At 52.5% G+C, this 18,874-nt stretch overlaps 1 protein-coding gene across 1 annotated transcript in view; it reads left to right on the top strand.

Moving 5' to 3' along the window:
- Positions 1–18,572, top strand: part of ARHGEF37 (Rho guanine nucleotide exchange factor 37) — a gene marked incomplete at its 3' end in the record, with an annotated part of 47,569 nt that extends 28,997 nt beyond the window's left edge. Inside the window, exons 5-13 of the mRNA XM_080804809.1 lie at positions 3,663–3,862; positions 5,212–5,342; positions 6,021–6,125; positions 7,801–7,911; positions 8,653–8,982; positions 11,342–11,470; positions 13,919–14,114; positions 15,709–15,866; positions 18,363–18,572. Coding sequence (XP_080660935.1) covers positions 3,663–3,862; positions 5,212–5,342; positions 6,021–6,125; positions 7,801–7,911; positions 8,653–8,982; positions 11,342–11,470; positions 13,919–14,114; positions 15,709–15,866; positions 18,363–18,572 — 1,570 coding nt within the window. The remainder of the gene's footprint in view (positions 1–3,662; positions 3,863–5,211; positions 5,343–6,020; positions 6,126–7,800; positions 7,912–8,652; positions 8,983–11,341; positions 11,471–13,918; positions 14,115–15,708; positions 15,867–18,362) is intronic.
- Between the last annotated feature and the right edge of the window lie 302 nt (positions 18,573–18,874).

Raw genomic sequence — 18,874 nt, 5'->3', positions numbered from 1 at the left:
GTTTGGATTCAAGGAAAGAAAAGTCAGAAGCCATTCCACATAAGAAGTATCGAGAAAGGAAAGAGCAGAGAAGGCACATGCTGTAGAATGACAAGTAGCAATGAGAGCAAATTTGACCTCCCTGTGTATGATAAGAAGAAGCAAATGACATAAATGACACAGGGATAACATTATGCTCTGGGGGCAGAGGAAGTGAAGAAGTAGGACGTATGATATTCTCGCAGATGATCTGGGTCTTATTTATGAAAGGTAGCATCATAAAAATTTCTAGTGCTTGCGGTGCTTGGGTGGCTCAGTTGTTAGGCGTCTGCCTTTGGCTCAGGTCCTGATCCCAGGATCCTGGGTTTGAGCCCCACATCAGGCTCCCTGCTCAGCAGGAAGCCTGCTGATCCCTCTTCCACTCCCCCTGCTTGTGTTCCCTCTCTCACTGTCTCTGTCAAATGGTCACAGTAGAAGGAGAGGGAGAACCAGGCTCTCAGCTCAGCAGGGAGCCTGGTTCTCCCTCTCCTTCTAATGTTCTCCCTGCCTGTGCTTATGCTGTCTTGCTCTCTCTGTCAAATAAATAAGTAAAATCTTAAAAAAAAAAAAAAAAAGACTTCTAGTGCTATGATCAGTGACTGGATGGAGTTGAATAGTCACAAGAACACCTCCGTTCTTGAACTTGGAGCACATTTTGAGGCATTCATGCAGCCTGTGCATGTTCAGAGGGCCTAGGAGACATGGCACCCTGCTCCACAGTGCAGGGCTGTCCTTGTAGATGGCCTGATGCCCTGGACCCTCCTGCTAAGTGCCTGGAGCAGCCCAGTGCCTGCAAGTTTCCACCATGCCCTCTATGAGAGCCCCTGGTCCAGTGTTGCCCCAGGAAGGCCATTCTTCCTGCCAGCATTGCTTTCCACCTCCTCTCTCTTGAGACAGTAGTCCTGGCTTTCTTGTGCGTATGATCATGGGACTGTTTCTGGAGCTTAGCCGACTAGAATCACCACACCAAGCAGTAAGGGGTTCTTTCTCATTCATCTAATCCAATTCTTTGTGATTCCAAAATGCATGCTTGTGCTCCCCTTTTATTTGGGTGGGTGAGCAGGCAGGCTCTTCAGTTTGTCCTGTCTCTTAATGCAGCTCCCACCTGAGGGCCAGGGGATCAAAGGCTTGTCCTTGCACTGGGCAGGAAGCTCTGCAGCTGGGGGTGGGGGGTAAAGCTGCCCTGCAGAGGCTGATCAGTCCAGCACAGAGCGCCCACTCTCAATATGACAGCCAAGGCAGTGTTTAGGGAAGGCAAATAATCTCTCTTTTCCTTTATTGACAGTCTTCCTTCATTTTATTTTTTAAAAATTTTAAAAACTTATTTGAGACATAAGCAGGGGGAAGGGGCAGAGAGAGAGGGAGAAGCAGACTCTCCACCAAGCAGGGAGCCGGACACGGGGTTCGATCCCAGGATCATGCCCTGAGCTGAAGGCAGAGGCTTAACTTTATGTGCCACCCAGGTGCCCTTCTTTTTTCATTTTAAATATAAAAGTAACGAATGCTTACTGAGAAAAAGGAATATTTAAACAAAACACGGGGAAATAAAGAGTAAAAGTCCTTTGTCCTTTGATCTCACGTTTCTCCATCCCTCCACCTGCTGGTTAACTTTTCCATCCAAACTTTCTTCTGTTCATTTATTATTTTTTTAAAAGATTTTATTTATTTATTTATTTATTTGACAGAGATCACAAGTAGGCAGAGAGAGAGGGGGAAGCAGGCTCCCTGCCGAACAGAGAGCCTGATGTAGGGCTCGATCCCAGGACCCTGAAATCATGACCCCAGCCGAAGGCAGAGGCTTAGTCCACTGAGCCACCCAGGTACCCCAGCATCTGACTCTTGATCTCAGCTCAGGTCTTGAACTCAGGGTCATGAGTTCTAGCCCCATGTTGGGCCTACTTTAAAAAAAATTTTTTTTTCCTCCAGATTACCTTAGAAAAGCTGTAATCATAAAAGGCTGCTATGATTCTGTCATGACCCCTTGCTAATTGTGGAGAAGAGCTGTGATCCTCTCTTTGAAGACCCCATGTACTCTTATTTGTGGACAGCTGTCCGCATGAGGCAGTTGGGCCCTTTCCCATGGAAAGTAAGCCCAGAGGACAGAGTTTTGCAAATATCTCGTGACTTTTCCATCTCCCCTGCCTGTGTTTGGCCAAATGCTAGGAAACCCATGGTGAGAGCAGATGGTCAGCATAGGCATGTCTTGACAGATATTCCTACCCCTGCCTCCCCCACAACCCCCCGCGGCGAATGAGGGAGCACCCACCTGCTCTGCCTGTTCTTAGCCTCAGGACTGATACTTCCTGGACATTTGGTCTGGAAATATTTCCTTAGGAGGAAGAGCAAGAGGCCTGGGTACCATGGAGAGGGGCTGGAGAATGGCTTTGAGCAGCATCTGTGAGTCCTCTTGGAGGAGGCGTGCTAGACACAGGTTTGAAACCCTCATAGGCTTCTTGAAAGGCAGGTCTGAGGGCTCCTGGTTATGATCAAGGAGGACTGTGGGAGCCTCTTCCCAGATACCACTGACAGGTATTTTTTCCTGCTAATCCCTGAAATCAGCAAGAAAGGGACTAGAAAAAGTCATCCAGCATCAAATAGTGCATCTGGAAGGGGTCTTGACACTACTCATTCATAGAATGTAATAAACATATACCACTACCTAAAACTAACCAGTGTTAACATTTTGCTGCTTTTTTTATGCTGAACTGTTTAAAGACAAATAATAGACATCATGACTGTTTACCATTAAATAAGTTTTTTTTTCCCTAAAAATTTAATTTGAAAGAGAGAGAGAGATTGTGAGAACAGGTGGGAGGAGGGACAGAAGGACAGGCAGACTCTCTGGAGAACCGGGAGCCTGACCCAGGACTCGCCATGACCCGATCTAAAGGCAGAGGCTTAACCCACTGAGCTACCCAGGCACCCCTACCCTTAAATACTTTAAATGCATCTCTATAAACACAAAGTTCCTGTGATTTTTTTTTCTTTGAACTTTCAACTTTTAAAGCCACAGAACCATTTTATTTCATGAAATGTCAAATGGGTGCCCAGCATACAGAGTTGAGCTTGGGACATAGCCAGGTGGACGTGTCATGCAGGCAGTTGACCGTGTGAGTCTAGAGCTCGGGACAGAAGCAGGAAAGCAGAGGTCTGGGTTGGGGCTGTGTTTAAAGCCATCAGACTAAATGAAGTCAGTAAGAGAGGGAGTGGAGGGGAGGGAAGGCCCGAGGGCACTCTGGCATTAGAGGGAGGCCAGCAGAGGAGGCCAAGAGAATGTTCCACGGAGCAGGGAAAGCAGGACCAAGGGCATCTCTGGGGCCAAAAGAAGAAAGTGTTTCAAGAGCAGGGACTAGTCGGCTGTGTCTGCTGCTGAGAGGCCAAGGAAGTGGAGGACCGAGAATTGACCGTTGCATTTAGTACAGATGGGAAACCAGGGCCCAGAAACGGGTACATTGAGAACTAGCAGTGCCTCTGTAGCATCTAGACCTCACGCATTATAGATGTGGAAACTGAGAACCACATAAGGAGGATGGCTTGCCTGAGATCACACAGTGAGTTAAAATGCAGAGCTGGGCCTAGAGCCCAGGGCTCCTGTTGCCCGAAACAGTGGGTTTCCCCTACCTAATGCCAGCCTTCTCCCTCAGGCCACAAGCTGGGCGCTCAGGCCTCAGTTTCTTACTGGTGATCCCTCTGCAGAGGATTACAAAGTACCCACTGCTGCTGCAGAAAATCCTGGAGAACACAGTCCCTGATGCCAATGCCTACCCTGTGCTTCAGAGGGCTGTCTCTGCCCTCCAGGACGTGAACACAAACATCAATGAGTACAAGAGGCGCAAGGAAGTGGGTAAGGACTTGGGGGATTTAGGGGTTATATCAGTGAGAATGCTTCCAGCTACAAAAATACTCATTTCAAACCATCTTCATTAATAAAGGAACTGTAGTGGCTCATGTAACCACAAGTACAGAGGTAATATGGACTTTAGGTAGGGTTTGATCAGGGTGCTGGCTCCATTTCCCTAAAATTCTCTCATCTCTGATCTTTACTGTATGTTACTTCGTCTTCAGGCTGGCCTCCCTCATAGTAGTAAATGGCTATTGCTGTTCCAAGACTCACATCTGACTCCACACCCTGCAGGATAAGACAGAGTCTTTCATCCCTTAGTCATAAATTAGATTGGAGTGTCACTCTGATAGGACCCATTTGGGTCCTGTGCTCACCCTAAACCAGTTACCATGGTTAGGGGAATGCCATGAGCTGATTAGCTTGGGCCTGGCTTGTGTATCATTCTTGGAACCAATCACTGTGGTCAGGAGTTTGAGATTATATGAACTGGCTTATCCCAGCTAGCACCCACCCCTTGAACCAAAGCAAGATTAGTCCCATGCAAACCACATTGCATATACCATGGAGGAGAAATTAACATGGAGGAGGCCAAGAGCTCTGTGTGTGTGTGTGTGTGTGTGTGTGTACACACATACCTTGGGAAGGCCAGCTAGTGCACGGGAAACTGTCTCTTAGGTTGTTAAAACAAAAAGGTTTGGGAAACGAGGCAGTGTCCCAGGTAGAGAGCAAACTCCACTGTACCATCTGGATGGTATGATAGTGATAATCCAGCTGCTATGACACGTCTTCCATTCCTTATCTGGTTTGATCCTTTCTGTTGCTCTTGGAGGCTGGCCCTGGTAGCCCCATCTCACGGTTGGGTCAAATGAAAGCTCTAATCGTTCCCTCCAGATGCCAGAGCTGGTGAGAGGCAGAGCCAGCTTTCAGACTCAGGCCCGGGGTAGAAAGCCCTGCACCGGGAATGGGGCTTCATGGTTCCCAGCCTGGCCTGGCTGACACGGGCCCAGGGGGCTCAGGCAACTCACCTTTCCCTTGAGTCCTCCTTTAGAAAGACCATTCAGACCCACTGTCTTCTTGATCCGCCAAGCAAGCACAGGAGGTGGCCGGTCTCCTTTACAAATGAGGAAGCAGGCCCAGCAAGGGGCGCCTTGCCCAAGTCAGGCTGCTCAGCCAGCCTCACACCTTGCAGCCAGCCTGGGGCTTGCCCTCTGTGCGCTGCTGTTGGAGTGGGCATGCCACTGGTGTTTGAGTAAAGGGCCCAAGTGGGTGCCTAGCCAGGTGTGTCCGGGATGCCTGCTCTGCTGGGTCAGCTCTGGTCCCCGTGCCTTCCCTCTCCTCTGTTGCTGTAGCCTCCAAGTACGCCAGGGTGGAGCAGCTGACCCTCCGGGAGCGGCTGGCCCGCCTCAACACGCACACCCTCTCCAAGAAGACCACTCGGCTGAGCCAGCTGCTGAAGCAGGAGGCCGGACTCGTGCCCAGGGTGAGCCCGGGCGGAGGAAGGGTAGCATCCCAGCCCTTCCAGAGGGGCAAGACGGTGCCATGGATGGGGCAGGTGGCTTAGACTCCTGTCAGAGGTGGCGGCTGAGGGGCTGCAGGGACCTCTCCGCGTGCGTTGCCGGAAGGGGCTGAGCTGGCACCCTCACGTGATTCCGAAGAGCCGGCTGGGGCTCTCTCCAGGGCACCCGGTGCTGTCCTTTTCCGAGCATCACTGTCTGCAGATAGGAGAGCTAACCTCTGGGCACGGGCAAGGGACCCGCTTGGAATAGCTCCCAGGAGTAGCTCAGGTTGCGGGGGGTACTTATTCTAGACCAGGCATTATTTGATCAACACAATGAAGTAGGTGTTTTTATTACCCCATTTGTAGCTGAAGAAAACAGGCTCAGGGAGGGTAACGCTTGCCCCAGGTCACACAGCCAGGGACCCAGGACTCCTGCGTTTGCGTATCTGATTCCGTGATCTGAGTACTAAACCACTAAGCAGCACTCACTGCCTCTAACCGTCCCTCTCAGCTTTGGGGCTGAAGGACCTGGCTCTGGTGGGCAGGGCTGTGGAGAGGGGGCCCCAGTGAGAGCTTGGGACGCGGATGGGCCCACGCCGTTCCCCCGACTCCTCCCTGCATGGATATTCTCAGCATTCACAGACCTCACTCTCCTCTCAGACGGAAGACAAGGAATTTGACGATTTAGAGGAGAGGTTCCACTGGGTGTCACTGTGTGTGACTGAGATGAAGAACAATGTGGCTGTTTACCTGGATAATCTGGAGGTGAGGATCGTGCCGGTTACGATGGCTGGGCTCGGCTGGGTCCCCGAGGCAGGACGCCCAGGGTCCATCCGACAAGCTGGCAAAGGCACCAGCCGCAGGAACCCAAATGGAAGAGGTCACTGGGTGGCTGGCCGCAGGTCAGAGGAAGGGCCACAGGCGAGTGCTCCCCAACCCACAGCCTCCAAGCCCATTGAGCTCTCGGGGGTGAGGTTCCCACTGAGCAGGGTTAAAATTCACTGGGTTTGGAGCCCTCTGGAGGGGCCCCACCAGTCTGGCACCTAGAGCAGGTGACACAGGTGCCTACAAAAGTAAGGCAGGTAATATTATCGCACGAAATGTGCATGTGTCCGAGGCTTAGTGTCTAATAGGCTGTTGACGAGACTTTTCAGTAGAGTTAAATGCATAATAATACTTAGAATTTGACCGTATGGATGAACAAAGCCTAAAGGGGCAGCAGTTACTTGACTTGGAGAAGCCGTTGCTGTTTTGGAATGTGGACCCGGCGGTAGCCAGTTCTGGTTTTAGGGGGAAAAAAACTTTCGGATGATATCTCATGATGTGTCCACGTGAGCAACAAATTTAATGAAAACTTAAGTGCTCTGTAGGCCCAAGAAAATGTATTTCTACAGGCTGAATTCAGCCCACAGGAACACCAGTTTGCATGCCAACAGGCACGTTATTTTCCTTGTCCCAAAACTCTCCTTCACTGTTGTCATCGACGCTGACTCATTCCATCCACTCCGTCCCTTTGTGGTTTTGTCCTCAGTCATGGCCATTTGCACAAAGCGGCTTGGTCAGAGAATAATGGGCTCTTTGGATAATGGGATTTGGGGTGTCCTTTCGGGAAGTGTGGGAAGCGAGGGAGGTCATAGTTGCAGGCCCCTCTGTGTGGGGCAGATCCCCCTGCCTGTTCCCGCTCCATCCTGGGCCCCCTGGGCAGAAGGCAGCAGGAGCCCGTCGCAGTGCAGGGCGATGGGAGGGGACAGCTCCCAGAAAGGATGGAGAAGCAGGGTCACATGGGAGACCCGTCCAGCTTTGCCGGGTAGGACAGATATTTGGAAGCATTAGGCTGTGTTCCCCCAGTGGCAGGCTTACATGACATAGAGTCCCCCAGCAAGCTCAGGACCTCTCCTTTAATCCCCTGAGTGAGGGAAAAGCTGCTTTGGCTGGTGTGTCTTTAACACTGGCGAAGTGCGTCTCGGGCCAGGAGCCTTCTGCCGGCGGGGCTGTCCAGACAGAACTTAATGACGTTGTTTGCTTTTACAGCAGTTACTCTTACATGCCTGTTTGTGGCAGTTACTGCTGGTTTTCCCGTTATGGTAGTGTCATAAGGTGATTGAAAAAAAAATACACCGATATGGAAAGGAACGGTTAGTTGATTTCAAGTATCCATCGAATATGTGGAATGTGGACGTGGTGGTGAAATCAGAGGTGCCATGCGGACACACAAGGTCGGGGCAGCGCTGGATTAGGGAGAAAGGGCTGGTTCTGTCCCAGGAAGATTCACTAATCACCCGAGCTGTGCAAGGATGGAGTAGGCTGTGTGCTTCCCTGTCACAGTGGGTGTGTGGAGGGCCGGACCGCCTCTCCAGGGGTAGGGCGGGGGTGGGGAGTGCAGGCATGGGATGGCAACGATAGGTCCTCATTGGTTGTTTCTCGTCTTCTCCGGGTCCAGACTTTCCTCCGCTTCCGGCCCCAGGAATATGACCTGGACATCGCTGGGGGGCCCGTGCCGGAGTACTGCAGCCTCATGCGAGAGCTCCAGCTCCAGGCCTTCCCACGCTTCGTGAGTCCAGCTTCTCCTTTCCCCTTCCTTTGTGAGGCAGGTCGTAGAGCCTAGTGAGAATAGTATTTAGGGGCCTCCTGGCTGGCTCGGTCAGTAGAGCATGCAACTCTTGATCTCAGGGTTGTGAGTTCAAGCCCCCAAATGGGTGCAGAGATGACTTAAAGCCAGGCCCTTTATACGATTGTTGCATCCATAACCATTCAGAACAGTAAGCAGGGCGGAAATTATTATTATTAATGCATTTTACCGATAAAAATAGCCTCAGCTAATGATTGCTGTGCCTTACTATCCGCCAGGCAGATAAGCTGCTCAACGCTTTATAGTCTCCATTAATCCTCACAACACGGCTTACAGGGTAGATGCTGCTAAGAGCATCACTCTGCAGGGGAGAGCTGGAGGCTCAGGGAGGGTGACTTCCCAGCTTATTCACATGGTCAGTGTCAAGATGGGATCTGAGCCCCAAAGACTGTGTTTGTGGTCACCCCTCTCTACAAAAGCTCCTAAGATCTGTGCACAGATGTTAGGAAGGGCCAGGCCCTCTGCTAAGCTCATACATGCACTGTCCCCATTGTTCAGATGGGCACACTGAGGCCCAGAAACGTTAGATAACATGCAAGAGGTCACTGCGAGTTGGCGGGGGTGGGACTACCGCCGGGTCCTACCTCCCTCCAAAACCCCTTCTCCCCAGTGCCTACCCTCTGCCACTCCCTTTCCCAGCCCCAAGCTCCCCTGTCCCCACAGAAGCAGCGGCTGGAAGTCCTGGTGTGGCAGCCATTGTGCACCCTGGCCAAAGCCCTGGCCGGCCCTCAGAACCTGGTCAGGAAGCGTCTGGACAAACTCCTGGACTTCGAGAGGGTGGAAGAGAAGCTGTTGGAGGCGGGCAGCGTGACGTACGAGGAGCAGGAGGCCCGGCACACGTACCAGGCCCTCAACTCCCTGCTTGTGGCTGAGCTCCCGCAGCTGAACCAGCTGGCCATGCGCTGGCTGGGCCAGATCCTGTGCACGTTCGTGGGCCTCCAGAGGGACCTCGCACAGCAGGTGCTGCAGAGGGCAGAGGGCAGCTTGGCCCAGGTAAGGCCTCTGGGACTGGGTCGCCTCTGCTGAGTGGCCAGGGCCTCATAGCCCTACAGCCAGCGGTTCAAGGGGGCTGGCATGGAAGGAGATTAGGCCGTCGATGCTTAGCAGGTGGCCACGGGGACCTCCTGGACCTCTCTTATGTCAGTTACCCATTACTGGAATCCGATCTTGTAAACCAGAATAGAACTGGGACTCCAGGTGATTCCTGGGCTCTGGGATTCAGAAGCAGAGGAGGCTCTGCTGGGAAAATAGCACACCTTGGGGCCCGTCCTTGGAATATATTAGAAGTCGGTGACAGAGGCCAGGCCCTTCCCCGCAGTCAGGAGTCTGTGTCTCTGGTTGGCGTTTCCACTGCTGTGACTACTTCGAGCAGCTGCGTCCTTGTGAGCACGTGGTGTGTCCCTTCCATGCGTTATCCCAGCTTATCCTCACACTGACCGTAGAGAGTAGGTACCATCATCATCCGGGTTCCAAAAGGAAGCCGAGGCACACAGGGGTTAGGCAGCATGCCCGAGGCCACACAGCCGATAGCAAGAGTTCACCCTGGCGCTCAACTCCGAAGCCTGGGCTCTGAACACTGCTTGGCACCCTAGTAGAAAAGTTGTCTGCTGAAAGCATAAATAGATCACAAAGAAGTTTGGACAAACTTCCAAGGACAGACTTTGAATTCAGAGCTTTGAGGACCAGGGCTGTTGCAGGGAAGAAAACCGAGCTGCTTTCGGGTATGTCTCTGATGTCAGCGTCAGAGCTGAGGGGATGTGGGCCTGGCCCCCAGGACGGTCCAGCACTCCTCATAGCACACACTGTCTCCTGGGCTTCATGGTCCGTGGCTCAGCTGCCCCCTTGCACTGTGTTGCATGAAACTTCCTCTGAAAGGCGCATGCCCCCCAGCTGCTTGTCCCAGTCCACCCTGTGGTCCCACTTCCTGCACACCACTTCTGAGTGTGACCATGTCCCTTCGCACAGACCCCTTGCTTGGCCAGAAATGCCCCCAGCCCAGGGCCCCCTATGCCTTTCACAGTGCCTGGTGCATGGTAGGAACTCCCCAAATATGTGACAGAAGAATGAATCTTTCCATGAGGCTCTCAAAGTCCCCTCTTGCAGCTGGGAGAGCCCATCTCCCCATCGCAAATACTCCAACAGCCCTTAGGGTGACCTATGCTAAGCGCTTCGCAGAGCCTGCCTTCAGCTGGGGCACTGATGAAGCTGTCTCTCCTCATTGAGGAGGGCTGGGACGATAGGCTCTTGTTCTTTTGGGCCTTCAAAGCATTTAGTACAGAGTTCTGTCTTAGACATGCTTTTTGAATTTAATTAAGGCTGAACCATCTGCCAAAAGAAGCATTTCTCTTTCCCAAAGCCAGAGGGTCAGTGTGATTAGATGAGCGTCATTCTCTTCCCACCCTCCAGTTCTGTCTGCAGGGCTGCCAGGCCTCTTGTGTTTAGACTAGGATGTGCGGGTTTGGGCCTGTCTTTTTGAATGTTCGGACCTGTCAGTGGCTGGTGCCAGCTTCCTTGTCTGTGTCCCATGGCCCATCGCCCTGGACCAGTCCCGTGGAGCCCGGGAAAGGCCTACACGGTAGAACCTCAATCTGTCTGTATCCTGGGGGCAGGGAAAAGGCTCTAAGTCAGACCCAAGAGCAGTGAGCTTGGTGACAAGCAGAGAGGGCATGTCTCCGTTAGCTGTGGATCTTACTCGTTCCTTGGTTGTTGGTAAGAATACAGGAGATGGCTAGCTGGGCCAAGGTCTCAGGATGGAGCATTACTCAGAACTCCTTGGGTTCCAAACCAGCTGAGGCATAAAGAAGGATGTCCTGACTTGCATAACTGGGAGACCTAGGAGGCGATTGAACCCACGGCAGGTGCATTCAGCACAAACAATGTCAGGGCTCTGACTTTCTCTCCATCTCCTTGCTCTGTTTCCCTGTCTGAGTGGGCTTCATTCTCAGGCCAACCTTTTTCTGCATGGTGGGAGAGACAGCTTTTACATCTCAGCATCTAAAAGAGAAGTTTTCCTCTCGTTCTCAGCCTTCATATTCTAAATGTGATGGGAGGATTCTGCCTGGCCTTGCTTGGGTTCGTTGTCTAGTCCGTGGGCTGCTCATAGCAGATGGGAGAAGGGAGGCTGTGCCTGCCAGCCCCATGGCCACAGCTCCATGGTGGGCAATATTCCTAGATTCCCACAGAAGGACGCTTTCTTGAAGGACACTGAGTGGGGCAGTCAGCAGACACACACGACAGCCGATGAAGACATTAAAATCCCTCTTCACACACCTGGGGCTGGAATGTAGACTACCAGAATCTTTCTGTCCCCTTCCTCCCAGAGAATGCTCTGATGGCAGTGTTTGTCCCACAGCTGCCCCACTACCACCTCTCTGAGCCAGCCTTCCGGAAGCTGGTGGAGGACACCCTGGGCCAGAATGGTCACCAGCTTCGCTCCTTTCAAGAGAACTTTGAGAAAGTGCTGCCACCTCCCACCGTACAAGTAAGTGTCCCTCCTTGCCCTGCAGACTGTCCAGTCCTTTACCTGCCAGTGGGGGAAGGCCCGATCCCGTTTCCTTTTCTTAACCCAGGTTTCCTGTACCCTTCCCCTCTCTTCTTTCTGTCTGTGAGCCAGAGGAGGTGATAGGATTCACACCACCTACACACATGCTCCTCGTGGCCAATAAACATCAGAGAAGAACAGTGGAATATTAAGTGCAATTAGACATAATAACAGACAAATGACAGCAGCCTCCCCAAACCTGGAATTTCACATTTTTAAAAAAAACCTTACTCTGTTTCCTTACCATCCCACTGAACCAGCTTCAGATATCAGCATTCAGGGTGAATAAAAAGTGGGAATAATAAATCATTTACGTTTTCATTTTGCTATGGCATTTTCAATTGCAAAACACAGCATTTCAGCTGCATTATGGTTTATAGACTTTGGCTGGCCAGATGCTTTTCTTGGGTAAAGTAATTTTCTCTAAAATAGAAGGAAAGGGTATGTTTCCGGTGCACTTGAAGGATGTATGCAGGTAGCATACATCGGAAGTGGAGCTGAAGTAGCCGAAGGGAGAACGGGGCCCCACAGGGGACAGACCTGGACGAGAGGCTCCTGAAGCTGTGTGTTCAGTCCCATGTGAAATGTGAAGTCAAGAGTGGGGAGATAGGGCCAGGATTCCCTGGAAGGGAGGAAGGGGCCCCAGAGACCCAGAGAGACAAGTAAAGGAGCGCATCCCACAAGGGCTGGCCCGTAGAGGTGGCCTGCGCACCTGACTGGGATGCAGAGAAGGCCAAAGGCCATCAGGGATGCAGGCCCTCTAGGAGGAGAGCGGACTCTTCCTTGGGCCACAGCCGTGCCCCTCTCCTTCCCCACACCAAGGCTGTCCCAGCCAGAGGTCCCACGGAGGTTGGGGTGGCATGGGCCCCACAGTGTGGGGGGAGGACAGGTACAGAAAGTAAAGAGCAGAGCAGCCACTCAGATGAGTCATGGGAAACTCCTCCCTCTCTCTACTTGAGATAATAATATTTTTCTTATTAGAAAAGCGTTCCATGCTGATTGTAGGAAAAAAGAGAAAACACAGAAAAACAAGAGAAAGGAATGGAAACATCATGATCCCAATGTGTGTTGCAAACTGGCAGGAAGAGAGGAGATGCCCCCTCTTTTCCACCTTTGTTCCCACCCAGCCCCCCATACCCCTACGCATTCCTGACTTCTTTGGCTCGGGGTTCAGAACCACAGAAGTGAGGTGGTCGCCCAGGACAGAAGCAGTCCTCGTGATATTCTCCCACGTGTCCCCTTGGTCCCTCCAGGGAATGAGGCTCTTCTCTGCCCGGGGCCTCTCGGACTTGAGAAAGAAGGCAAACGTTTCTACACGGCTAGCTTTTACACTCAGGGTAACACCTCCACTCTGGGAAAAAAAAAGCTCCCCTGTCTCCACATCCACCTAAGGGCCTGTTTAGAAACATCAAGTTCTGCTAGTTCTTGAGCCTGACTAGTGAACCCACTGGAGTAGGGGTGATGGCAGAATGGCAGAGTCTGTGCCCAAACGTCCCTGAAGGGCACTTCTGTTTGCTTTCCCTACACCAAGCACCTCCTCCCCCCAGAAATTACCACATAGAATATGACCGCTGTATATATACACACACATATATAGTCAGAGAATCTATAGTAAATCTGTATTCAATGTTTTTAGTTTCTTCTTTGTTTTGCAAAAAGGGGACCGTCACCCCTGAGTCTTTTCTTGGTGATACTTTTGCTGGAAGAAATGAACAAGAAATCAAAGGCAGTGCCAGGAGATTTTTGGATGCCTGGAAAGCACCCCTGAGTCATTCTTCCCAGCTAGCTGGCCATTTCCATCAGGGCAGAACTGTCTTCTGCGTTTCTGTTACCCCATTCAGAAGGCTTACTGTGCCTTGTAAACAGCAGGTGCTCGATAAATACTTGTGGAATAGAAGATAGCACTCATTTTCCGTCACACGTGAGGGAGGGTCTGCACGCGTCACCCCGTGCCGGCTGTCAGAGCAGCTGCATGAGTCAGGCCTGGTGCCCGTGTGAAGCTCACGGTCTTGCTCATTCAGGCTGGAAGACCTATGCCAGGCTTTTTCCTGTGGGGTTATTTAGCTTGATGCCATGGCCAGAATTTAGGGCCCCATCCTAGAGTTCTGTAACTGAGAACTTCTGGAAGCTGAATTAGAATTTTAGAAAATTCCAGAAGTTTAGACCTAGGAGGGATTTTTTTAGAGGTTAAATTGAGGGTTTTTTTTGAGATCCCTTCGGAGCCCAAGAGTGTGTGTCCTTCCTCTAATCTGTTAGTGAGGCGACTATTGCCCATTGGCAGCAGAGGAGGCATCGGCGCAGGGCTCCTGGCTGTCAGCATGTGGGCAGCCAGCTTTGACACACCAACTCAGGCACCTGTGTCTCTCTTTGTCCCTCCCCCACCCCCAGCCACTCCTTCCAGGGGCTGAACGCCAGGTGCAGGTTCTCCTGAGCAGGTACGGCCCAGAAAAGCTGTACCAGGTGACAAGCAATGTCAGCGGAGCTGGGACTCTGGACCTGACGCTGCTTCGGGGCCAGGTTGTGGCTCTCCTTCAAAACAAGGACACCAAAGGCAACAGCAGCCGCTGGCTGGTGGACACCGGGGGTAAGTGGGGCTTCAGGGGCTCTTCCGCTCCCTCTGGGAAGCCCCCCAACAGGAACCAGTGGGGAGATCCGGCTGTGGGCAGGGGTCTGGCTGTGCAGATTCACAGTGGGAATTGATCCAGGTGAAAACTCAGGGCTTGGGGCTCAGCCAGCTTAGCTTGGCCCATGGCATGCCACAGAGAGGAAGTGAGTCTTACGTTGCTACATCTGTTATGAAGCACCTATTATGTGCCTTGTGGACCTCACAGACTTTTGGGGTAGACAGAGATGTGCAGAGAGAGCTCCAGCATCTCCCTCAAAGATGTAGATATGCAGAGGAGGCACGCTTGGATCCCAGCTAAAGGGAGGACATCTGGCATCCAGAACAAGGGACGTGTGGTCCTGCCTGTCCCCCGTGCACTGGTCCCAGCCTTGGATTGCTGCTCAGGTCTGGGTGCACCAGTGTAACTGGGAAGGAGGCAAGTGGCACCTTGAAACCAAGAGGAGATGGCCCAGCAGTGTCTTCCAGAAAGGGGCCTGTGACCCACAAGATGAGGGTCACACAGGCTCACTGGGAAGGGATCCACAGACAGTTTTTCCCCTTCAGAAAGTGTATTGTAATTGTCACTGAAATATTTCTCTGCGTATGAGAAAAACGATAGCCGGTTCATAAACCCGTAATTTTATTCATATTACTGGTAGAACAAGTCTAAGTTTTTAAAAATGAGTCTATCAAAAAATTAAGTGTGTGACTCTTGATCTCAGCTCAGGTCTTGATCTCAGGGTCGTGAGTTCAAGCCCATGTTAGGCTTCACACTGGGCACAGAGCCTACTTTAGAAAAAAAATTTAAGAAAATGGTACAAATCCAGCAGAAACTGTGAAAGGGCAGTCTCATGACTCAAGTTGACAAACAGCTGAATTGGATTCAAGCCGGCCACTGGGGTCAAGGGGACTGAGTTTGGATCCCAAGTCAGCCACTTTACTAACTGCGTGATCTCAGAGAAGTTAGCAGAGCCTCTCTGAGCTCCGCTGGCCCAGCCGTTAGATGGAGACAACAGTACTGACCTGGAGGCTTGGCGTGAAGACTGGACAGTCAAATGCCAGTCCCACCACCCAGCAAGCTCTCAGGCAGTGCTGGCTGTGCACGGTGGTAGGGAGCAGAACAGCACTGGAGCAGGAACTGGGGGGCACTCAGCGAAGAGAAAGGCAGTTTCTGCCTCCTGGAAAAGGCTGTGCTGAGTGAGGAAGCAGCCCCACTCTAGGTCTCCGCTTGAGGGGAAGGGGACCAGTGGGCCCAGCACCAGGAAAGCAGTATTCATACCAGCCCGAGGGAGAACGTCTTATCCCTGTCAAAGCTGTTCAAAGCAGAGTGGGTTGCCTTGGTAGGGAATGAGCTCCCTGTCACTGGGGGTGTGCAAGTAGAAGCTGGAAACAGTGAGTGTGGGCGGGTTTGGAATGGGTCTGTGAGGTTCCTAGATGACCTTTTCAGGTCCTCTTTCATGTTGGGAAATTGTGCTGGAGGCATTCACATCCATGAATGGTGCTGACTTCCTCTACCACTAAAAGGGATGGGAAGTGCGGTCTGCAGCCAGATAACATTGTGCGTGTCCTGTAGGACATCGAGGGTATGCACCAGCTGGGAAACTGGAGCTGTACCATGTCATCTCCGGTCAGGAGGAAATCAAAGGGCAGGAGGGGCCTCACCAGGACTCCCGTCACCTGGCACCAGAGCCCATCCCAGCCCCTGTCCCCTCTCTCCCAACGGTGACCCAGGTGAGTCTGGGAGAGGGGTGGGGTTTGCCCTCCCATAGCCACCTGGAGTGGGGCTTTGATCTTCTTCCTTTTGGAAGAGGCTACCGTCCCTTGAGGCCAGGGTCTTGGTCAGTGGCCACACTGGTGTCCTGGTCAGGACTGGACCTGGAAAAAGGAGGATTTCATCCCTGCCACATAAACAACCCCTTGCTCCCTATCAGGGGGATGAGTGGAATTCATTCATTCATTCATTCATTCATTCACTATTTGCCAGGCATTGTGCTAGATAAGAGATGTAATCATGAGCAAAAGTAAATCTTGGTCCTTGCCTTCCTCAGATTTATAACCTGTGGGTGGGGAAAACAGCAATTAATAAAATAATCATGGGAATCATTGTAAAGTTAGAGCAGTGATAAGTGCCGGAGCCTAGGTCTAGTGGGAGAGGTGCAGGAAAGGCTTTTCTAAGAAGAATGATGCTTTTTCTCAGATTTGAAGGGTGAGCAGGGATTAACTGGATAAAGGGAGTGTGCCGGGGTTTGGATGGGAAGAGCTCCCCAGAAAGTGTGCATAGTGAAGGCAGAGGCCCAGCGTGTTTCTGTGTGTGCACGTGCACATGTGCGTGTCTGTGTGTGGACAAAGGAGGGACACATGGTGGGGAGGAGAAGGTAGGGGTGAGGTGCTGCTAGAGAGGTCGGCAGGGCCAGCGGGGCCTTGTGGCCTTGGCGAGGGTGTCCGCCTCGGCTTCAGAACAGTGGGGAACCCAGATGCGTGTTCACAGTGGCATTAGTCGTAACTGCCAGAAAGTAGAAACAAGACAATTGTCCATCAGCAGACAAGTGGGGGTAAGTGAGATGCAGCATAGCCACACAATGGAGTATTACTCAGCCGTGAAAAAGAAGGAAGGGCCAGTACGTGCCATCACATGCAGCTCTGTGCAGAAGGCCTCGTGCTGTATGACTTTATATGAAACGTCCAAACCAGGCAAATGGCTGGAGACGGGAAGTGTGACGGTGGTTGGCCTGGACCGGGGTTGGGGGCAGTTGGGAAGGGACTGCTATCTCGAATGGGGGTTCTTTTTGAGGGGATGGAAATGTTCTGGAATTAGAAACGCTGATTGCACGGCCTTTGAACCTATTAAAAACTACTGAATTGTACACTGTTAGAGGATGACTGCTACAGTATTTGAATTCTACCTCAAAACCAAAAAAGCGATGGGAAGCAATTAAAGGGTTTGGCTTTGCTGGGACGGAGTCGTCGAGGGAGGAGAAGCTCTGTGGGTTCGCTGTGAGGGCCGGAGGATCTAGGAAGGGCAGGCCAGGCATACGTGCGCCTCAGTAGACAGCAGCCTCACTCCCCGGTAGAAGAGAGCTTCACCTGTGACAGGTGGGCAGTAGAAAGGGCAGGAGCAGTGACAGGGAGCAGTGGTGGGAAACCAGAGATTGGCGGTGAACAGTCCAGGAGGCCTCAGGCCAGAGAGGAGCCTCAGGTGGGCTGTCGGGGGGCAGCGGAGAAGCGTGTGTGATGTGAGGCGTGCAGCGTGGGGCACATCCCAGGAGGGCTCCGAGGGCCAATGCCTCCTGCCGGGCATTCCCGCCCATCAGCCAAGAACCCACAAGGAGCCCCCCAGAGGGCCTGGCCGGGCCCCAGCTCCACCCAATGTGGGCAGCATCTCTAGGAACGCTGCTCTAGGTGAGCCCAGCCGTCCACCTTCCCAGACACATCAGCCGCTTCCTCTGTTCATGGGTCCACACTTGTGGGATCGTCCCCGTCCTCCCCTGCTTCTGACTGTTCCTAAGGGTTGGCCGCAGTAACAGTAGGAATGGTAAACAGAGTCAGAGCAGCCCACATGTACTGAGCCCTGAGCGTGTACTGGGCACAGACGTACATCATTCATTGAACTCCCACAATTACCTGAAGGGGAGGATGCTATTACTTCCATTTCACGGATGATGAAACTGAGGCCAGGGAGGTAAAATAGTAGCCTAATAACTACCCTCCCCTCCAGCTCCCCCCTCCCCAGTTCAATGCCTTTCCTTAAAAATTAACCGATCCCCTGATCCCCAGTCTCTACTCCAAGCTGGGAAGCGGGCCTGGACAGGTGACACCCTCAGATCCAGGGAAGGTTTTGGGGGAGAGGCTGCTCAGTGGGGTGACAGCACTGGACCAAGGGCACCCGTACTGACAGGCCTGGCTTCATTGCTGTGTGATTTTGAATGAGCTCTTTCACTTCTCTGAGTCTCCATTCCCTTATCTGAAAAATGGGGCAGATAGAATTATAGAACTGTGAGAGTCAAGCCCAGGGAACACGCTGGAACAGAGCCTGGCACACAGTGGGTATTGCTGGTGGAAGTGGCAGCAGTAGCCTTCCTCTTTAGCATAGAGGACGTCCTTGGGAGGTGGTGACTGCCCCATAGGCACTGAGTGGGGTGGGACGGAGCAAGACGAGAATGGCATCTCTGGGTTGGGTGTGTCTGTCCCCTGCTCCACTGTTTCTGTGTCACTCCCCATGTGTTTCAGGCGGTGGCGGTGTACCCCTTTGTGGCCAGAAGCAGCCATGAAGTGAGTCTGCAGGCGGGCCAGCTGGTGACTGTCCTAGAGGCCCAGGACAAGAAGGGGAACCCAGAATGGAGCCTCGTGGAAGTAAACGAGCAAAAGGGATATGTGCCTTCCAGCTTCTTGGCCAGGGCCCCGAGCCCAGCTCCTTGGGGCTGGAGTCTGCCCTCCTAGGGTGCCCGCTGTGGTGCCTGTGCTGCCAAGGGACAGGGAGGCTTGGATGCTAGGACCCTGTGAGAGGAAGGAAGCCAAGAGAAGGCGGGGGTGAGAGGGGAGATCAGGCCTAGGTGGGGTGAAGGGCAGCCAGTAGAGGTGGGTGGGCCTTGCAGGCATGCCTGGCATGGGTGAGCGGGAAAGGCTCCAGCCAGAGCCGCTCATCAGGTCTGCAGAAAATGGGGTTCCCATCTGAAGTCACAACAGCCTGGATGGCAGGTCAAGTTGATGAGGACTTGCTGTCACTTATGGCCTGTCTTACC

Source organism: Martes martes, assembly GCF_963455335.1.
Source record: "Martes martes genome assembly, chromosome: 5".
NCBI lineage: Eukaryota > Metazoa > Chordata > Mammalia > Carnivora > Mustelidae > Martes > Martes martes.
This window is presented reverse-complemented; position numbering and strand designations above follow the sequence as displayed.